Genomic DNA, 21,043 nt, shown 5'->3' with positions numbered 1-21,043 from the left:
AGCGGCAGAGGCTGAGGGGTGATCTGTTGGAAATGTATAAGATTATGAGGGGCAGAGATAGGGTAGACAAGCAATATCTTTTTCCCATTATTGAGCGATCCAATACCAGAGGGCATGCATTGAAGGTGAGAGGGGTTAAGTTCAGAACAGACGTGAGGGGTACGTTTTTTACTCAGAGCGTGGTGGATGCCTGGAATGTGTTGTCTCCGGTTTCCTCCCACATTCTAAGGACGTATGGGTTAGGAAGTTGTGGGCATGCTATGTTGGCGCCGGAAGCGTGGAGACACTTACGGCTGCCCCCAGAACACTCTACGTAAAAGATGCATTTCACTGTGTGTTTCAATGTACGTGACTAATAAAGGTATCTTATCTTATCTTTTCTCAGAAGGTAGATCTGCTCATTACGTCTATTATAACTGTTCTACTCTTTTAAGTCTAAATGCTATGAATCTAAGACACTTTATTCTGCATTATGTTATTGTTTCCCCCTGTACTACCTCAACACACTGTTGTAAAGAAATGATCTGTATGGATGGCATGCAAAACAAAGTTTTTCACTGTACCTCGGTAGGTGTGACAATAATAAACCAATTTACCAATTTAGTGAATCTCTGGAATTCCCTTCCCCCGATGGTGATGGAGGCCAGTTCATTAGCTATATCAAAGGTTGAGATAGATAAGTATCGAGGAATTGAGAGCTATGGGGAACTGGCAGAGGAGTTGAGGCCAGCATAGATTGAATCATATTGAATGGCGGGGCAGGTTTGAAGGGCCGAGTGACCTACTCCTACTTCTATTTTCTTGTGTTCTTGTTCTTGTGTGACACCTCGACCTTGCCGAGTGTTAGTTGTCGGGAGAAGAAAGGGTTTGGAGCTCACTGCCTGGTGATCCATGCCAGCAACAAAGTGTGCGCTTAAACTGGATCAAACACGGAAAGCAGACAGCCTATTGCAGTATAAAGGGCTTGGGATTTTAATTAACAAGCTGTCTCAAGTCATGGCCAACTTCCTGGGAAGGAAGCCAAGGCTGGCTGAAGATAGGCAGTGTTTGTGGGAGCATGGCTAGGGGAGGGACAAGCATTAACCTGCTGAGTTTGCAGCTGCCTGTTCTGTCTCCCCTCTCTCTCTCTCTCTCTCCCTGCTCGGAGTCCCGGACTGCCTTCAGGGAGCACACATCAACCACTGCTCACCCCGGAACCGAGAGCGCCTAGGCCTCACTGTGTTCGGTGGAAGCTGCCATTGTCCGGGGATGTGACTGACTCAGGACGTCCATCTTGTTGGTCAGAACCACGGCAGGAGCAGGGCAATGGGGCCTAAACCACAGCAGGAGCAGGGCAATGGGGCCGAGGACAGTTCCTCAGCCACTCCTCACACAGAACCTTTACTGGGCTGGCTATTACACCCACCCAGCATTCCAGTCACTGACCCAGACACTACCTGATGTTTTGGGAGGAAGGCAACCAGGATATGTGCAAACACAGGAGCTTATTCTGGAACATTCTTGGGCAGGGAGCTAGAGTCATAGAGTCATAAGGAGAAGCAGCATGGAAACAGACAGTTCAGACCACCAAGTCTATGCCACCTATTTATTGCGTGCAGTTCTGGTCGCACCATTACAGGAAGGATGTGGAGGCTTTGGAGAGGTTCACCAGGATGCTGCCTGGATTAGAGGGCATGAGAGGTTGGACAGACTTGGATTGTTTTCTCTGGAGCATCGGAGGCTGAGGGGAGACCTGACAGAAGTTTATAAAGTTACGAGAGGCAGGTCTTTTTCCCAGGGTAGAAATGTCAAATATGAGAGGCATAGATAGACTGCTGGCGTCTTTTTCCCAGGGGTAGAAATGTCAGGTACTAGAGGACATGCATTTAAGGTGAGAGGGGGGGGGGGAAAGCTTAAAGGAGGTGTGCGTGGCAAGTTTTTTACCCAGAGAGTGGTGGGTTCTTGGAACGGGCTGCTGGGGGGAGTGGTGGAAGCAGATATGATAGTGATGTTTAAGAGGCTATCAGATAGAGACATGAAGAGGCAGGAAATGGAGGGATATGGATCAGGCAGAAGAGATTCAGTGTCATGTTCAGCACAGACATTGTGGGCCGAAGGGCCTGTTCCTGTGTTCTATGTACACTAATCCTTCATTAACCCTTTTCTTTAATTCTCCCCACTTCCTCATCAACTAAGCCCAGATCCTACACGCTAGGGGTGACTTACAGCAGCCAACCCGCACGTCATTGGGATGTGGGAGGAAACCGGAGCACTCGGAGGAAACCCACGCAGTCACAGAGAGAACATGCAAACTCCACACAGACGGCAGCAGAGATCAGGATCGGACCCGGGTGTCTGGCGCTGTGAGGCAGCAGTTCTGCTAACTGAGCCACTGTGCTGCAAGTGCTTATGCCCAGCTGCGATGTGGGAATATCAGGAGGACATTCAGTGCCCTCCTCCAATACTCGATCAGATCACAACCCAAGCCCCTTCACCAATCTTTGATCTGTTACACTTGATGTTGGTAGCAGGCACAAGCTTACCAACGACACTCCAGTTGTCCCTTTGCAACCTCAGTAATACCAGGACACAACCGACCATTTATAAAATTGATAAACGTTATCAATTACTCTAATAAAGCTTCCCATCTCCCAATCAGGTAACCAGGGGCAGTAGTGGAAGCAGGCAGTTTGGTGGAGTTTAAGAGGGTTTTAGACAGACACATGAATATGAAGGGAATGGAGGGATGTGGATGATACACAGGAGGAGGACATTTAGTATACATTGGCATCAAGATCGGCACAACATCGTGGGCTGAATGGCCTCTCCAGTGCTGTACCGTTCTACGTTTTAGAGCATAGAACATAGAACAGTACAGCACAGAACAGGACCTTTGGACCACAATGTTGTGCCAATATAGCTATTCCCTCCTACCTACAGAATGCCCATATCCCTCTATTTTCCTCTCATTCATGTGCCCATCCAAGCCCTTCTTAAAAGCCCCCAATGAATTTGCCTCTGCCACCCTATCAGGCAATGCATTCCAGGCATCCACCACTCTCTGAGTGAAAAACTTACCCCTCACATCTGTTCTGAACCTACCCCCTCTCACCTTAAATGCATGCCCTCTGGTATTGGATCACTCAATAATGGGAAAAACCCCTGGGAAAAAATTTTATGTTCTAATCCAAGAACAATTAAAGACCTAACACGTTGATGATGGTTTGGAGACACATGGGGCTAGTTTGGACCAGGAAAGTCAGTTGCCCTGACAGAGATTAGTGAAACAAATGGATTTTTTTTTAATCAGCCACCCTTAAAAATGTCAACATTTCCATATTTGACTTTATTGACCAAATTTAAATTCAGCCGTGTGGTGGAATTTGCACTCACCTCTCCTGCCAATTAACCCTGTCTCTGGACTGCTTGCCCAGTCACACGAGCACTATGCTCCCTTGTCATTGAGTTGGAGAAGAGAACCTATTCAGGGTTGTGGTGAAACAGGTATTAATTGTTCAGGAAATCCCAGCAGATGCAAAATGGGCCTAAGTGGCCTTTTTTTTGCAGTTCGATGAAATTTTGATCCAGATTTTTATCATGGATTATCTTCCCAAGTTGTTCCGATGTGGAATGCTCTTTTTGAATAACCCAGAGTGCAAAATAAAAAGATGTTGTATATTTATATTTCTTTTCCCTCGGGTGAGAGGCTGATTAGTATGTCTGGAACCTTCCAACCTTTTGCCGATACAGAAGTTCAAACTCGGCAACAAACGTTCAGCATGAATGAAACATGGAAAAGAATGCTAACATCATACAGATTGAAGGAAGTGAGTCAACCTTCGAGAGACAAGTTTTGGCATCACTTGGGAAGGGTCATAAATCACTGACTGTGGATCAAGGACCGTTTACATCCAGCACTGTGCAGATAAATCTGTCTCTCTGACTCTCACTCTCTCTTTTGCTCCCCTCCCATACGCTCGGGGAATTAGCCGTACAAAATATCAACCACACACTCCCAGAGCCAGGAAACTGACTGAATCATAGAACCTGTCTTTAAAATAGCACAGTTGGGTTGTCCCCATTCTTACTGCCAGTGCAGTCCACAAGGAAACAGGTCAGGAGGTCCTTGGCTCACTTCCTGACCTTCTGCCAAGGACGGTTGTTGGAAACTATCCAGAAGTGACCGATATTTAATCGTCCTTTCTCTAAGCCCAGCTCAAGGCAGATTGCACAGCTTAAATTAGAACCTTGGTCAGTGAAGGTCAGTTACTCTGATACAGATCTTGCCCCATGGAGCAAGAGGGACCAGATAAAGATCGATCCTGTTGAAAGTTACTACTTTAAAACTGACCATTATGGTCACACTTGTGCCATCCTTGGCCCTACCTTGACATCCCGATCCCAAGGATGAGCAGGTGGGTCTGACTGTCGGCGGGGTCGGCAGTGCAGTGGCTGGAAGGAAACGAGAAACACACGTTAGTTAAGTAGGCAGCGTTGTGGTACAGTCAGGCCACTCATAGTCTGTGCTGGCATGCTTGTGCGTGTGTGTGCGTGTGTGTGTGTGTGTGTGTGTGTTTGTGTGTGTGGATGTGTGTGTGTGTGTGTGTGCATGTGTATGTGTGTGCATCTGTGTGCATGCAGGCATGTGTGTGAATCATGTATATGTGCCTGTATGCGTGATTGTGTGTAAGCCCACATGTACATATATGCTCTTATATATGTATCCATGTACATATGTGTATATGCTTGTGTATGCATGCAGATTTATGGATGTGCTTGTCTGTTCATCAGTCTGCCTGTGTGTGTAAGTGTGTGCATGCACGTGCGGCACAGTGTACATAACCGTGTACATTGTGCAAATGTGTGCATGTGGATGTACATCCATGCAGTTGTGTGCTTGTGTGTGTGTGTGTGTGTGTGTGCGTGCGTGTGTGCGTGTGTGCGTGCGTGTGTGTGTGTGCGTGTGCGTGTGTGTGGTTGTGTGTGTGGTTGTGTGTGTGTTTGTGTGTGGTTGTGTGTGTGTGTACGTGTGCTTTGTGTGTGTGTGTGCGTGTGTGTGTATAATTGTGTGTGTGGTTGTGTGTGTGGTTGTGTGTGGTTGTGTGTGTGCACGTGTGTGTGTGTGTGTGTGTGTGTGTGTGTGAGAGAGAGAGAGAGAGAGAGAGAGATAGAGAGAGTGCACACATGTCTTTGCTGATTTGTATTAAGATACTTTAAGCTATTCCAGCTGTGAGGTGGGTCTCATTCTCTGTGGCCCAGTCAGCAGCACCTCTGACTTAGAAGGTTTTAAGGTTCAAGATCCACGTCAGAGACTTGAGCACAAGGTGGTAGTTGTTTACATGCAGTAATGAGGGAGTGTTGCACTGTTGGGAGTGCAGCCTTCAAACAAGAAATTAAAATACAGCCCCTTAGGTGCACAGAACAGAACCCACAGTACTGGCAGAAGAGGAGCTCAGTCCACTGGCTAATAATATCCTCCAAACAAAGTCCATGAAAATGATGACCATTTTGTTTCAAAACTCTTTATCAGATCTGGGTGTATGCTGGTTACTTATGGTGTAACAGAGATCACAGCAAATATTTACTTAGCTGTGAAGTGCTTCAGAATATCCCAAGATTTGAAAGCTGGAGCAGATATTTTCTTTGTTTGTTGCAGTGTGTGGAATGTGCTGGAAATATCAGCAATCATTGTCCATCCCTAGTAGCCCCTAAACTGAAAGGGAAGTTAGGAGTCAACCACATTGGTAGGTCTGGAGTTACATATAGACCCAGCAGGCAAATATTCTTTCCCTGAAGGACATCAGCTAACAAGCACAATTTTTACAAGAGCTTAGTAAACTTATGATTACCAATGCTGAGACCAGTTTTTATACTTCAGATTTATTTAATTATTTGGATCTAAGTTCCTCAGCTGTAATGACAGGATTAGAACAACAAATTTCATGACATATGTCAGTGATAATAAACCTGATTCTGATTCAGAGAACTTATGTCTCTGGATAATGGTCCAGGAACGTCACTGTGGTAAAGAATGTTGGTGAACAGAGAGACCTCGAGATCCAAGTCCTGGAAGAGACAACACGAGAGGATAGAGTGGTCGAGAAGGCCTGTGGCATGTTTGCCTTCATGGGACAGGGCATAGAATATAAGACATGGGACATTACATTGCAACTTTACAAAACATTGGTTAGGACCACTCTTAGAGTAATGCATGCAGTACTGGTCAACACTGTAGGAAGGATGTGGTTACACTGGAGACAGTGCGGAGGAGGTTCACCAGGAATGTTGCCTAGAATGGAGGACCTTAGTTATTGGGAGAGATTGGACAGGCTGGGCTAGTTTTCCCTGGAGCTAAGGAGGCTGAAGGGTGACCTGATAGAAGATTAGGAAAGGCCTAAATAGGGTATTCAGAATCTTTTTTCCCCATGATAGGGGTATCAAAAAGGACAGGTTTAAGGTGAGAGAGAGGAGTTTTGAAGGAGATCTAAGGGGCAAGTTTTTTACACAGAGAGTGGCAGATATCTGCAACTCCCTGCCAGAGAAAGCGGTGGAATTGGATACAGTCACTATATATAAGAGGCATTTCGACAGGCACTTAAATAGGCAAGGCATAAAAGGATATGGTCCTAATGTAGGTAAATGGGATTAGGTCAAAATGGTCGGCATGGACATGGTGGGCCGAAGGGCCTGTTTCCGTGCTGTCTGACTCTATGACTCTACAACCACAATGCTGCTGTAACTAATTGGCATGTCGATTTGGTAGGTCTTAGAGTCACTTACGGGCCAGATCAGAGAGGATGGAGGATTTTGTCCCTGAAGCCTCAGTGAACCGGATGGGTTTGTATAACAACCCAGCAATTCCATTGTCATCATTACTGACGACTGGCTGTTTTCTTGTTTCTGGAGAGTTCCTCCGCAGGACACCGTCTTCAATGAACACACTCACTGTTGCTGAGCAGGGCAAAGTGAGTGTCCAACACCAGTGGACTGCCACTCCAAAGAAAGAGCTGAGAAAATCTTCCCAGGATGACAAGAAAATAAAGAGAACACAATATTTTCCCTGCAAACTTGCTTGCGATAATGAAGTGACTAATGCAGTGAGTGTTGATGCCAGGCCATGTGTGGGCTGACTCAGTTGCTGAATAACTTTACTTAAGACAGCCACATCACATTCTGTTCATACCATTGGACCCCCACCCAACACTGGCTCTTTCCAGTCATCTTTTTTGTTTGTTTTTTTTAACTGATATGTATTTTGTTGTGGGTGGACATTATCCAAAGGCACTCGGTGAAGTTTCACAGTTCTTTCTCAGTTTTGTTTCACCCTCTTGAGCAACTGTACAACGGAGGCCGCAATTAGAGTGCAGTGTACAGGTTTTGTCTCCCTGTTATGGGAAAGACGTGGTTAAACTGGAAAGACTGCGAGGATGTTACCAGGATTAGAGGGCTTGAGTTATAGGGAGAGGTTGGCCAGGCTAGGTCTTTATTCCTTAGAACATAGGAGAATAAGGGGTGACCTTATCAAGAGGCCTGAACAAGGTGGACGGTAACAGTCCTTTCCCCAGGGTAGGGGAGTCCAAAACTAGGGGGCAGAGGTTTAGGGTGAGAGGGGAAAAATTTAAAAGGGAGCTGAGGGGCAACCTTTTCATGCAGAGGGTGGTAAGTATACAGAACGAGCTGCCAGAGGAAGTGGTTGAGGCAGATACAATCGGACCATTTAAGAAGCACTTGGATAGGTACATGGTGGGGTGGGGCCTGGAGGGATATGGGCCGAACACAGGAAATTGGGACCAGCTGAGTGGGCACTGTGGTCGACATGGGCTGGTTGGGCCGAAGGGCCTGCTTACGTTCTGTATTGCTCTGTGACTCTATGAGTCGATAACTGGTGTTACCCCCAATCTATTGATCCTTACTGACGTACTGTGGCAAGAATGCCTCCACGGAAATGTAGTCACAGTGTAGGGTGGGCCCTACTGTGCAGCCCAGCACATCACGGAAACCAGCCTCCCCTCCATGGACTCTGTCTACACTTCTCACTGCCTCGGTAAAGCAGCCAACATAATTAAAGACCCCACCCACCCCGGACATTCTCTCTTCTCCCCCCTCCCATCGAGCAGAAGATACAAAAGCCTGAAAGCACGTACCACCAGGCTCAAGGACAGCTTCTATCCCGCTGTTATAAGACTATTGAACAGTCCCCGAGTACGATAAGATGGAGTCTTGACCTCACAATCTACCTCGTTATGATCTTGCACCTTATTGTGCACTTTCTCTGTAACTGTAACACTTTATTCTGCATTATGTTATTGTTTTACCTTGTACTACCTCAATGCACTGATGTAATGAATTGATCTGTGCGAACAGTATGCAGGACAAGTTTTTCACTGTACCTCGGTACAAGTGACAAAAATAAACCAATTCCAATTCCAAATCTATGGGGGAAAGGAATGGTCAACATTTCTGGTTGAAACCCTGATGCAGGGTTTCAACCCAAAATGTCAACAGTTCCTCTCCCCCAATAGATACTGCTCGACCCACTAATTTCCTCCAGCAGATTGTTACCCTTAAGATTCCTGTAGTAATGCCTTCTGAAATTCGCAGAGGGGACACAAACTGATCGAGGGGAACATTATTCCAGTGAGCCATTGGTCATTCTACACTATCGTGTCCCCAAGGGAAGTTGGTGCTGATCAAGTATACATTTCTTAAGTCTTTGGACCAGCAGCTGAAGACCTGGGCAATTGATCCAGAGACATGGGTTCGAATCCCACCAGGGCAAGAAGGGAATTTAAATACAAGTAATTAATTTTTTAAAAAATCTATCATCAGTGGTTGTTATGTAATTGGTTGCTTGTTGGAAAAACTGGTCTGGTTCATAATATCCTTCAGGGAAGAAACTTAGCCAGTCAGATATAAGTGTGATTCCAGACCCACCAACTCTTAACTATCACCTTAGCTTAGGGACAATTCAGGACGGACAATAAATGTTAGCATTGTTAGGGACACTTACACCCTATGGGTGAAAAATAAAACAAATGAGATATTTGGTCACGACGTGAAATGCAAGAGGACAGGCTGGCGAGGAGCAGTTGACTTTGAACATAGGTTCAGGTGCTTTATACCTGGAATGATATGCAGATACAAACTGTCCCTGGGGTTATGAATGGGTTCCATTTTTACAGATGTCGATTTTGTCCATAAGTTGGTAAGTACACAAAATGACTCAATACGGTAACCACACTTCCACAGTATTGTCATAAATGATGTTGATTAAGTCCAATTAATATGAACATTTATATATTGCCTTCCCCTGCTTAGTTACAAGGTACAGAATCAGGATGTCCCACAGTCAGTGGATGCTTTCAATGGGCATCAACTATCGGTAGATGTTATATTGTTTAATAGAGTATCATTGCACAGAGTCACAGAGTCATACAGCACAGAAACAGGCCCTTCGGCCCAACTGGTCCACGCTGACCAAGATTCCCATCTAAGCTCGTCTCATTTGCCCACTTTTGACCCACATCCCTCTAAACATTTCCTATCCTTGTGTCTGTCCAATTTTCTTTTAAATGTTAATGTACCTGCCTCAGCCACTTCCTCTGGCAGCCCATTCCATATACTGACCACCCCCTGAGTGATAAATTGTCCCTCAGGCCCCTCTCACTTTAAGCCTGTCCTCTGGTTCTTCATTTCCCAACCCTGGGAAAAAAGACTGTGCGTATTTACCCTATCAATGCCCCTCATGATTTTATACACCTCGGTAAGATCACCCCTCATTCTTCTACACTCCGATGATTAAAGTCTTAGCCTGCCCAACAATCTCACTGTAACTCAGTCTCTCCAGTCCTGGCAACATCCTCGTAAATAGTATCAATAGAAGCGATTGCTTGTCAATTTCCAAAGCAATCCTCGTGAGCGGCCTCCCACAGTGAAACTGGCAGCCTGCACTCTTGAGAGACAATGATGGCTGATTACTCTGTGGAGGTTACATGGAAACAGGTTTTTCTTCAAGACTGGTTCTCATTTGAATTTAATAGTACTTATGGGATCTGATTCAGATGTAGGGGTGTCCATACATTAGGCCTTCATAACCCAGTGAGGGCCTGTATTATATTTGGATTTTCAGATGTGCTCACCCCAGGTGCTGGACAATTGGTTATCGAACAAAATCAAGGATCAAAAGATTGAGGGTATTATATCAGCAGAGATTGAGGATTTGTCAACAGACAAAAAGCAGAAACCAGGAATAATATGATCATGTTAAGCCTGACAGGCTGTAACCAATGAAGTAGCAATGAGGTCAATGATGGGGGCCACAGTTCCTGGAAACCTACAGAAGTGAGTCAGCAGCGAGGACTGAGGTTAACGTATCCAGGTTCGCTGATGATAAGAAAGTAGGTGGGTAAGCAAGCTGTGAGGAGAAAAGGAGAAAAGCCATCCCAACAGACTGGAGAAGAAGATGCTGTGGGGGACATCATGTAGGGGAGTGTGAAAGGGAGTGACGTGGCGAAGGGAAAGGGAGAGTCATACACAGAAACAGGCCCTTCGGCCCACCAAGTATGCACTGGCCAACAAGCACCCATTTAATCAATCCTTCACTAATCCTATTTTATTCTTCCCTCATTCCCATCAATTCCTCCCAGATTCACCGACACACTGGGGGCAATTTACAGCAGCCAATTGACCTGCCAACCCTCACGTCTTTGGGATAATTTTGTGAAGAAGGCAGATGGCACTGGCATTGGAATTGGTTTATTATTGTCACTTGTACCGAGGTACAGTGAAAAGCTTGTCTTACAAACTGATCGTACAGGTCAATTCATTACACAGTGCAGTTACATTGGGTTAGTACAGAGTTCATTGACAGAAAATTAATAGTAATAGTTAGTGACATAGAGTTTAAATTTAAAAGTGTAGAACAATTATAGTAAGGGTAATGAACAGATCTATAGAGACCAGCTTGCAACAAGTCACCTTGTATCCGTGCCTTCATGGGACAGGGGATTGAGTACAAGGGTTATGAGACACTGGTGAGACTGCACTTGGAGTACAGCGTGCAGTTCTGGTCATCATGCCAGAGGAAGGATGTGATTAAGCTGGAGAGGGCACAGACAAGGTTCACAAGGATGTTGTCGGTACTGGAGGGCTTGAATTATAAGCAGAGATTGGATAGGCTGGGACCTTTATTCCTGGAGTGACAGAAGCAGCGAGGTGATCTGATAGAGGTTCATAAATTTATGTGGGCCATAGATAAGGTAGGTAGTCTTTTTCCTCGAGTAGGGGGGTCTCAAACTAGAGGGCAAAGGTTTAAGGTGAGAGGGGAGAGACTTAAAGGAGATCTGAGGGGCCAGTTTTTCACCCAGAGGGTGGTGGGTATGTGGAACGAGCTGCAAGAAGAAGTGGCAGAGGCGGGTACAATTACAACATTTGGACAGGTACATGGATCGGAAAGATTTAGAGGAATGTGGACCAAACACAAGTAAATGGGACTAGCTTAGATGCTCGGCATGGACCAGTTGGGCCTTAGCGCTTGCTTGCATGCTGTATGACTCTATGACTCTATCATTACAATCCTTAATGCAGTGATGTATGCCAATGTTCACAGGGACAATATTGCTGTATAACTCCACGAATCTCTTTGGGAGGAAACCCATACGGACGCAAGGAGAACATGCAAACTCCACACAGGGAGCAGTGGAGGTCAGGATCGAACCCGGGTCTCGGGAGCTGTGGTCGCTGTTCTGAGGCAGCAGCTTTACCAGCTGCATCACCCTTATATGACAGGGATTGTTAAACGCTGTGATTCAGAGGGAGTTGTGGGTTTGTTTGATATGAACCAGAGAAACAAGCAATTGGGAAGGAAAATGATACATTACATTTTATCACAAACCAGTTAGAATTCAAGAGAAAAAAGGTTTGCCCATAATTATAACTTGTCTCAGAGACCACACTAGAGCTCTGTACCAAAGGGAGAATGTTGCCAGTATAGATCCATCATCAGGTTCCTGCGAGGAGAGGATTGGTCTAAGAAGACCCTGAGGACACTCAAGTGACTGAGTTATGGAGAGAGGTTGAGCAAGTTGGAGCGTAGGAGAATGAGGGGTGATCTGAAGAGGTATATAAAATCATGAGGGGCAGAGATAGGGTGAATGTGCACAGTCTTTTTCCCAGGGTTGGGGAATCAGGAACGAGAGGGTATAGGTTTAAGGTGAGAGGGGAGAGATTTAATAGGAACCTGAGAGGCAACTTTTTTACCCAGAAGGCGGTCCGTATAGGAACGAGCTGCCAGAGGAAATGGTTGAGGCAGGTACATTAACAACATTTAAAAGGTACTTGGACAGGTACATGGATAGGAAAGGTTTAGAGGGATATGGGCCAAACATGGGCAAATGGGACTAGCTTAGATGGACATCTTGGCCGGCATGGACCAGTTGGGCCCAAGGGACTGTTTCTGTGCTGTGTTACTCTTTGACTCCATGACTATCCTTAAAGTTTCTGTAGTGATGTAGTCTCATGTTTACAGGGAGAACATTAACGTCTACCATCTATGAGACATCTGAAAGTAACATCAATGTACATTACTGTAAGGAGAACAAGCAGGCACTAGAGCAAACAAATCCATCAAACAGAACAACACACTCACCACAGCTCAGCGCACTGTCTGCTTCCAACATGGAGACAGGAATGTCCCAGAAGGAGTTCTCCCAGTCCACCACACTGCCCACTTCCTCGCAGGGTAAGTCCACCAGCGACTGCCCAGGCATGGTGAAGTTCCAGAGGCGAAAGTTGTAGAGCTGGCCGGAGAAGGATTTGCTGGCATCCTGTTGCTTTGGCGCCAGTGTGAGGAAGCCCTTGCCTGTGATACCTTTTCCCTTGGAGTCTGGGCAGTGATTCAGCTGGTGTCTGTTTTGTGTCTGGGTGATAATGTCACCTGAAGCGCCATCCCACGTGATGCATAGTTGGCGCCAAGCGCCTGTGAAAACCTCGCCAGAGGAATCATCCTCATCAGAGGAATCATCCTTATCAGAGGAATCATCGGCCCAGATGTCACTCACATCGCACTCCACATTGGAGATCTCCAGGAGGATGTTATGTCCTGTGCTCCTGAAGTCAATCAACGTCAGGTTATTGCTGTCCAAGTATGAGAAGAGAACCCAGTTTTTCTTCACAGTAGATGACTTGGCCTCCAGGCACACAGTGAATTGCTCCAGGTCCGGGATCGAGACCAAGGGAGAGACTGAAACAGCCTGCCGTTGAGATGACTTGTCCACCACCACCTTTTGGTTGCGCAACGAGACCGCCACTTTATGTTAATCCAGAGGAAGAAGGCAAAAGAAGAGGCTTTAGTTTCCTAGAGTCAAAAAGTGAGTGTGTAAGAAGGGAGGGGAACAGCAGTCATTGTCAGATGGAGTCCATTTGGCCCAAGGTGCCTGTGCCAGCTTTGGAACTTCACTGACAATTATTCCCAGAAAATTTCACCGCCCCAGCAGATTCAACCCTATGGTTCTGCTCTTTCCACATCCAGACATTGGGAGCAGGTTGGGACTCGCTGGAGTGTAAAAGAATGAGGGGTGACCTTATAGAGGTGTATAACATCATAAGGGGCACAGATAGTGAAAATGTGCAGTCTTTGTTCCAGGGTTAGGGAATTAAGAACTAAAGGGCATAGGTTTAAGTTGAGAGCGGAGAGATTTAACAGGAACCTGAGAGGTAAGTTTTTCATCCAGTATGTGGAACGAGCTGCGAGAGGAAGTGGTTGAGGCAGGCACATTAACAACATTTAGAAGACATTTGGACAGGTACATGGATAGGAAAGTTTTAGAGGGATATGGGCTAAACACGGGCAAATGGGAGTAGCTTAGATGGGAATTTTGGTCGGTATGGACCAGATGAGCTGAAGGGCCTGTTTCTGTGCTGTGTGACTCTATGAGACCTGAGCTAATTCTCTGTTGGAATTTTATCAGTCAGTCCACTTCCTCAGAGCGTGTCTCAGATCAGGGCCAGCATGCTTGGGTCATGTGACCAGGTGACCAAGGAATGTTGGGGTCTGGATCCATCTTGCCCCATGGGGCAGTGAGCTGACAGAGCAGATTGCCCCGTGCTCCTTCTGTGAAACCCCTCTGTGCTCAACATATTGATACGAGTGGTGCAAATTAGGAGAACAGACCACTCAAGAGATGGCTGGTAAAGCCTAGCTTAATGAGCAGTGAACAACATCAAATAATGATGCGGGTCCACTGTGCCTGAGGTAACCCTTTGAAACAGCTCTCCATCCAGGTCCACCTCTCATGCAAAAGTGCAGAAAGGATTTACGAGAATGTTGCCAGTTCTCGAGGGACTAGGTTATAGGGAGAGGTTGGGCAGGCTAAGAATTTATTTCTTGGAGGCATAGGAGACCTTATCTATTATATTTACCAGGATGCTGCTTGGTTCAGAGAGTATGCATTATGAGGAGAGACTAAGGGAGCTAGGGCTTTACTCTTTGGAGAGGAGGATGAGAGGAGACATGATAGAGGTGTACAAAATATTAAGAGGAATAGATAGAGTGGACAGCCAGCGCCTCTTTCCCAGGGCACCGATGCTCAGTACAAGAGGCATGGCTTTAAAGTAATGGGTCGGAAGTTCAAGGAGATATCAAAGGAAGGTTTTTTACCCAGAGAGTGGTTGGGGCATGGAATGTGCTGCCGGGGGCGGTGGTGGAGGCAGGTACATTGGTCAAATTCAAGAGATTACTAGATAGGCATATGGAGGAATTTAAAATAGAGGGATATGTGGGAGGAAGGGGTTAGGTAGCCTTAGACGAGGTTTAAAGGTCGGCACAACATTGTGGGCCAAAGGGCCTGTATTGTGCTGTACTGTTCTATGTTCTATGTTCTATGTTCTGTTATTGCAGAGATATTTGTCAGACTTCAGTGTGAGGAAGATGGCAGCCACAAGTCACTGTAATACAATAGCAACCCACACTTCAGACACACTTCGATTACTTGTGGAATGCTTTGGGAAACCCCAATATCACAATGCAACATTGAGACATTTTTGAAGTCAAGATGAAAATATTTCAGAAGGCAATGCTATCATTCAGTGTGCTGTGCCCTTTATCACATACCTCGTCTGTAGGTAGCACTGAAGCCATTCTTTTGGATGCTAAAGTCAGTCTTGAATTCGACAATCATTTCATTCCTGGTAGAGTTCAATGTGTGACCCTTAGCCGTGACACCGCAAAATTTTATCTTTTCAGCCCCCGTCTCTATTGAGACAAAGTCATACGGGCATCCTTGGGCTTCCTCTAACTCGAAGTCATGGAAAGTCAGCTGTACGATAAATCCGGGAGGGGCCAGGATGGTCCACCTACAGTTTAAGTTGGGGAGATAGTCCTTGGGGAAACACGGGGATGAGAACTGTCCCAAGAGACCGGTCAGAGTTTCTGTGCAGTTTGAGCAGCCCAACACTGCTGAATTCCAAAAGAAAGAGAAAAATGGAACATGGCATTTATACTTCTGAACTCGACCTCTGAAAACTCTTTGTGACATACACTGGACAGAATCCCAGCAAGATGGGAGGGAGGAAGATTTGCCAAGCTTCAGCCCCATGCATACAGTCAGTCTTCTCTGAAGTAGTAATTGGTTAGAAGTCAAGTCAAAGGCAGCACAGTACTGGAACATCAACAGCTACAGTCTGGGCCACAAGGCTGCATCTGAGGTACGCCAGCACCCAAAATTGTCATGGTTCCCTTCCTGAAGGTGTTGACTGGTGTTGGGATCATGCCCCTTGGATTCCAGCTCAAGCTCTGGGGATAATTGTCACTTGAGTGACCGGGGATTGACAGACAGAAGACCATCAGACAGGAAGAAACCTTTCAACCACTGTTCAGTTATATATGGCCAACTTGTATTCTTCCCATCTAGGTCTCATCAACCTTGGTAACCCTATCTAGTAAAAATCCACTCCCATTAACTGAGCCACACCCAACCTCAACAGGCTTCTGGCAGTGAGAATTCCAGATTTCTACTGTTCAGAACACAAGGAAAACAGGAGAAGGAGTAGGCTGTTTGGCCCATTAAGCCTGTCCCACCACTCAATATGATCATGGCTCATCGATGCTGGGGTCAATTCTTCTTTTGTGCCATTTCTTCATACCCCTCCACACCTCGATCAATCAAATATTTATCCACCTCCACTTTAAGTACTTCAGCAACCAGCTTCCTGACACTACTTGGCTCATCACCCCTTGTTACAGACCCCACTGGAGGGAACAGTTTCCTTTTATCCTCCAGATCAAATCTGATCAACGCCATCCAACATTCGCCTCTGAGGGAAGTTTCCTCTGTGCTGGAATCAATGGGAATGGAATCCATCATTTCCAATATGATATCCTGACTTTAGTGCCCAGGGGAACCTCCCTTTACCCAAATGCTTTATATTTTTTCAACATTCTTGTGCCCATTAACATTCGCAAAGTCCGAGTGATATCTCACCATGTTGCTTACTTTCATAAACTGGCTCCAATTCCGGAAACAGGCTCAAGGACGGCTTCTATCCCACTGTTATAAGACTACTGAATGATAAGGCGGACTCTTGACTTCACAATCTATCTCGTCATGGCCATTGCACCTTATTGTCTGCCTGCACTGCACTTTCTCTGTAACAGTAACACTTTATTCTGCATTCTGTTATTGTTTTCCCTTGTAATACCTCAACACACTATTGTAATGAAATAATCTGTATTGATGGCAGGCAAAACAAAGTTTTTTCACTGTTCCTCAGTAGGCATGACAATAATAAACTAATTTATCAACTTAAATGATCCTTCTTTCCAAATCCCTCAATGACTTCCTCCACACTATCTCCTCCAGCCTCTATGACCTTCTGAGATCTCTGCATTCCTCTAACGAGACCCTATCTGAGATCTCCAGCACAGCCCCTGACGGAATTTTTAAATGCAGGGTAACCTAATCCAGTGGTCTCTCTGCAAATGGCAAGTTTTACCAAAGGGATGTTATTTGCAGGAACCCTTTAGGTATTGCAACTACTGGGAAATGCTGGAGACAGGATGTACTTGGATTGGGCTCCTTGCACTGTCTTGGGGAGTCTGTCCTATGGTGAGGAGTATCAAGGTGAAGGGGGCATCCGCCCTCCATTCAGAAGCATCTTCCAGCTGGCTAAAGGTCGGGAGTGGAACTGAAAGCCTAACTGAAAGCCTAGCCAGAGACACTCACTGAATTCAGAACTTCCTGGCCTCCAGCTTCAAGTATCACATGGCCACTACTAACCATCGGAGTTTGTACTTCCTGCTGAATAAGGTACAAATGAGTTTGAGTCCAGTTGCTGTAGCTGTAGAAGGCCCAATGATGTGACTAGGTTGGGTGAGATAAGGAGAGGATGCTGCAGAGTTAGCAGGAGTCAGGCAAAGGGAGGAACATTGCAGAGAGATCCAGGGCTGCATGGACTATTTTGACAACAGATCTTGTTACAGGAACTTGGTTAGTAATTTTTGCACATTTGAAACATTTGCTGGGAATTAAAGCAAGCCAATAGACAAAGCAATTCACTGCTGATTAATAGCTCTTTGTCTACCTTAAAATCTTCGATACTCAAGCCCATCTCTCCCCTTTACCCCTCAGCCCTTCCCCCCTTGCTGTCCTTTGAACTTGCCTCTTTAATCCAGCTCAATGCTAATTTTTGTCCACCAAATCTTCTCTCAACTTTTTTTTTGCTCCAGCTTGCCCAATCTAAATCTGTAGCATTACAAAATTTTGTACAAAACGCAGACACAAGAGATTCCGCAGATGCTGGAAATCTGGAGCAACGCACAAAAAGCTGGAGGAACTCAATGGGTCGGGCAGTGTCTATGAAGGGAAAGGGACAGTCAATGTTTCGGGTCAAGACATCAGGACATCAGTCAATAACATCGAGGATATTAATGAGATATCCAAGGAGGTTAATGAGAACTGATGGTCTTGACCCAAAACGTCAACTGTCCACTTCCTTCCATAGATGCTGCCTGACCTGCTGAGTTCCAGCTTTTTGTGTGTTGCTCCAGATTTCAGCATCTGCAGTCTCTTGTGCATCCAATAAGATAATCAATTCTGCAGAACAATAATACCAATACATCCGCGGTACTACAGTGGTGGATGCAGTGTTACCTGCACCATCCAACTCCTCAGCATCTATTGCCAAGTAGGACAAGAGCAGAAATGCCATGGGAACATCATCCACATACCAGTGTGACTTGGATCACCATTTCAGCATTGCTGCAGGGTTCTAAAATTCCCTAAACATTACTGCAGCATGAACTTTAATAGTTCAAAAAGAAAGCAACCCCTCAACCCTTCTCAAGCCTTGGACTGGAAGCTTGTCAGGAAAATTTATATCCCAAGACTGAACTAAACATAAAACCATGAATCATTCTCAACACTATCAAAGTATGTGACACTTTGTTATAATGGCCTACCCTATTAATAATCCGTAACACTGTAATTTACACATAAGAGTTCTTGTCAATGAATAGCACAGATAAACTTCCTATAAATGAGGGGTATGTGCTGCAATGATAAACACTATCAGGAGTAATCAACAGCACATAACAATTAACAATGCAGTTAGTTGCACGTCTGTAAGATTATAGATTGTGCATACCGCTGTCCAATACCCACACGACAATGCCTACAATGTAATGTGGTGAACAATTCATGACTATACACACCACTTAATAAGTCCATTTATTATGCATAACCCCATTTTTACTAAAATAACCTAACAATACTCACATCAATACCATCACCCATTTTTATAAATAGCACTAAATACCATTATATACTGTATATAAATAGACTTTATTAAGTGGTGTTATGTACAGTCGTGAATTGTTCACCACGTTATATTGTAGATGTGTCATGTGTGTATTGGACAGTGTTGTGTATCACAGCACATAGCAACACTCCCAGCACAGTTGAACCTCCACTATTAAAGTCTAACACCTTTCATAAAATCCACCAACAATATCAGCTTTTCTTAATATGAATCTACCAAGCAATGTCAACATGCATGAGAATTGCAATAATGTTGGTAGGCGGATGAAATGGCTTCTATGTCTTTCACTAACTGTGACCTCTTGTGTGCCTGCCCTTCTTTTTGCCCCTACAGGCTCTTCAAGCCCCTCTCCATTTGTAATTCCCTCCTTCAACCCTTCTTCTCAACTACTTCCTCAAAACATAACTCTCTTAAACAAGTTTTTCGACCAACCTGTTCTGATGAACTGTTCACAGAACTGACACCATAACTCTTCCCCTCTCTCCTCAGATGCGGCTGAGAATTTCCAGCATTATCTGTTTTATTTTAGCCACAATATTTTTTTACCTCAGAATTAGCTCTGTGTTTGACTGTGCTTATGCCAAACTCAGGATACTTTCCTGCATTGAAGTTACTATATAAATGCAAGTCGGTGATGTGCAGCACTGATAGTGCTGGCTCTTGTTAATATGCACGGTTATTACTTCAACATGGGACCAATGAGTTTACTGATGATATTTTGTATACATCGCTTATGGCGCAATGTGTTTTTTCATCAGCACTTGTCCAATACCTTCCAGTTACTTTAAAGAACCATAGAACCATAGAACCATACAGCACAAAACAGGCCCTTCAGCCCACCATGTTGTGCCGTCCATCAAACCACCCTCACACTACCGAACCCCTTCCTCCCGCATATCCCTCCATCTCGCATTCCTCCATATGCCTATCCAACAAGCTCTTGAACCTGTCCAATGTATCTGCCTCCACCACCACCCCAGGCAATGCATTCCATGCACCAACCACTCTCTGGGTGAAAAACCTCCCCCTGACATCTCCCCTGAACCTCCAACCCATAACCTTAAAGCCATGCCCTCTCATCTTGAGCATTGGTGCCCTGGGAAGGAGGCGCTGACTGTCTACTCTATCTATTCCTCTCAATATTTTATATACCTCTATCATGTCTATAGAAAGAAGAGGAAGCCAAGGAACACCTGTAACGCCACAGCAGCTAAGACCATGAAGTGATATGAATGTGTGCAAGATTGATATTAGAGTCACACTGTGATATAAAATGCATACGAGCTCTATAACTGCAACCAGGTTTGCTTTCCAGAGAGCCCATTTTAAAATATGCACATATGTTAGTTGCTGATTAGTCATTTTACTTAAAGCATGATTGCCAGGAAAGCAGTGGAATAGACTGGTAGCAACATGAGAAGGCAAGCAGAAAAGTATTAACTCAAAATAGAACTACACAAAATCAATGCATATCACAAATGATAACAACACCACAATGATTTCTACCAACACTTTAAGATCTGCTGTTGTCAGTAAAGGTGTATGATATTAACGCAGTGTTCAGAAATTCCTCTGTCCAGCTGTTTTTCCACAGGGTTTAAGCCATCTGCAATCTATTTAAAATCTTACAGCAACACAGTCACCCTGTGGTCACATTGCTTCCAGATTTGTATGAGAAATAGAAGCAAGAGTGGGCCATTCGGCCCCTCTAGCCTGTTCCACTATTCCATCAGATCAGGGGAGACCTTCCAACTCAACACCATCATCCCCAATATCGTGGTGCCCAAAAATCTATTGACCTCAGTAACAAAGGGGCTCCATGAGCGAATATGTGCTGGGATAGTCAGTTCCAAAAATTCACAACTTTTTGAGTGAAGAGATTTCTTCTCATCACTTTTCTAAACTAAGGACTAATATCGTCACACTTATGTTTGGCTACTGCCCTTGCAGAGAGTCCGAACTAGCCTGGCAAGGATACGTGAGCAAAATTGCCTAAAGGCACCACCTCACAGCTCCAGCGACCCGGGTTCGATCCTGATCTCCGGTGCCACCTGCGCGGAGTTTGCACGTTCTCCCAGCGACTGTCTGAGTTTCCCCCGGGTGCTCCGGTTTCCTACCACATCCCAAAGATATGCGGGTTGGCAGGTTAATTGGCCGCTGTAAATTGCCCCTAGTGTGTAGGTGAGGGATAAAATCTGGGGGGAGTTGATGGAAATGTGGGGAGCATAAAATGGGATTAGTGTAGGATTGG

The 21,043-nt window shown here is 45.3% G+C and overlaps 1 protein-coding gene across 1 annotated transcript in view; it reads right to left on the bottom strand.

Moving 5' to 3' along the window:
- adgrg6 (adhesion G protein-coupled receptor G6) overlaps nucleotides 1-21,043 on the bottom strand; it is a 125,206-nt gene that overhangs the window by 88,376 nt on the left and 15,787 nt on the right. Inside the window, exons 3-5 of the mRNA XM_052013013.1 lie at nucleotides 15,089-15,433; nucleotides 12,626-13,285; nucleotides 4,366-4,431 (exon numbers count right to left, since the gene is read on the bottom strand). Of these exons, the coding sequence (XP_051868973.1) occupies nucleotides 4,366-4,431; nucleotides 12,626-13,285; nucleotides 15,089-15,433 (1,071 nt within the window). The remainder of the gene's footprint in view (nucleotides 1-4,365; nucleotides 4,432-12,625; nucleotides 13,286-15,088; nucleotides 15,434-21,043) is intronic.

The sequence above is a fragment of the Pristis pectinata genome, chromosome 3 (genome assembly GCF_009764475.1).
Source record: "Pristis pectinata isolate sPriPec2 chromosome 3, sPriPec2.1.pri, whole genome shotgun sequence".
NCBI lineage: Eukaryota > Metazoa > Chordata > Chondrichthyes > Rhinopristiformes > Pristidae > Pristis > Pristis pectinata.
Note: the sequence above shows the minus strand (reverse complement) of the source record. Positions and strands in the feature narration are given on the sequence as shown.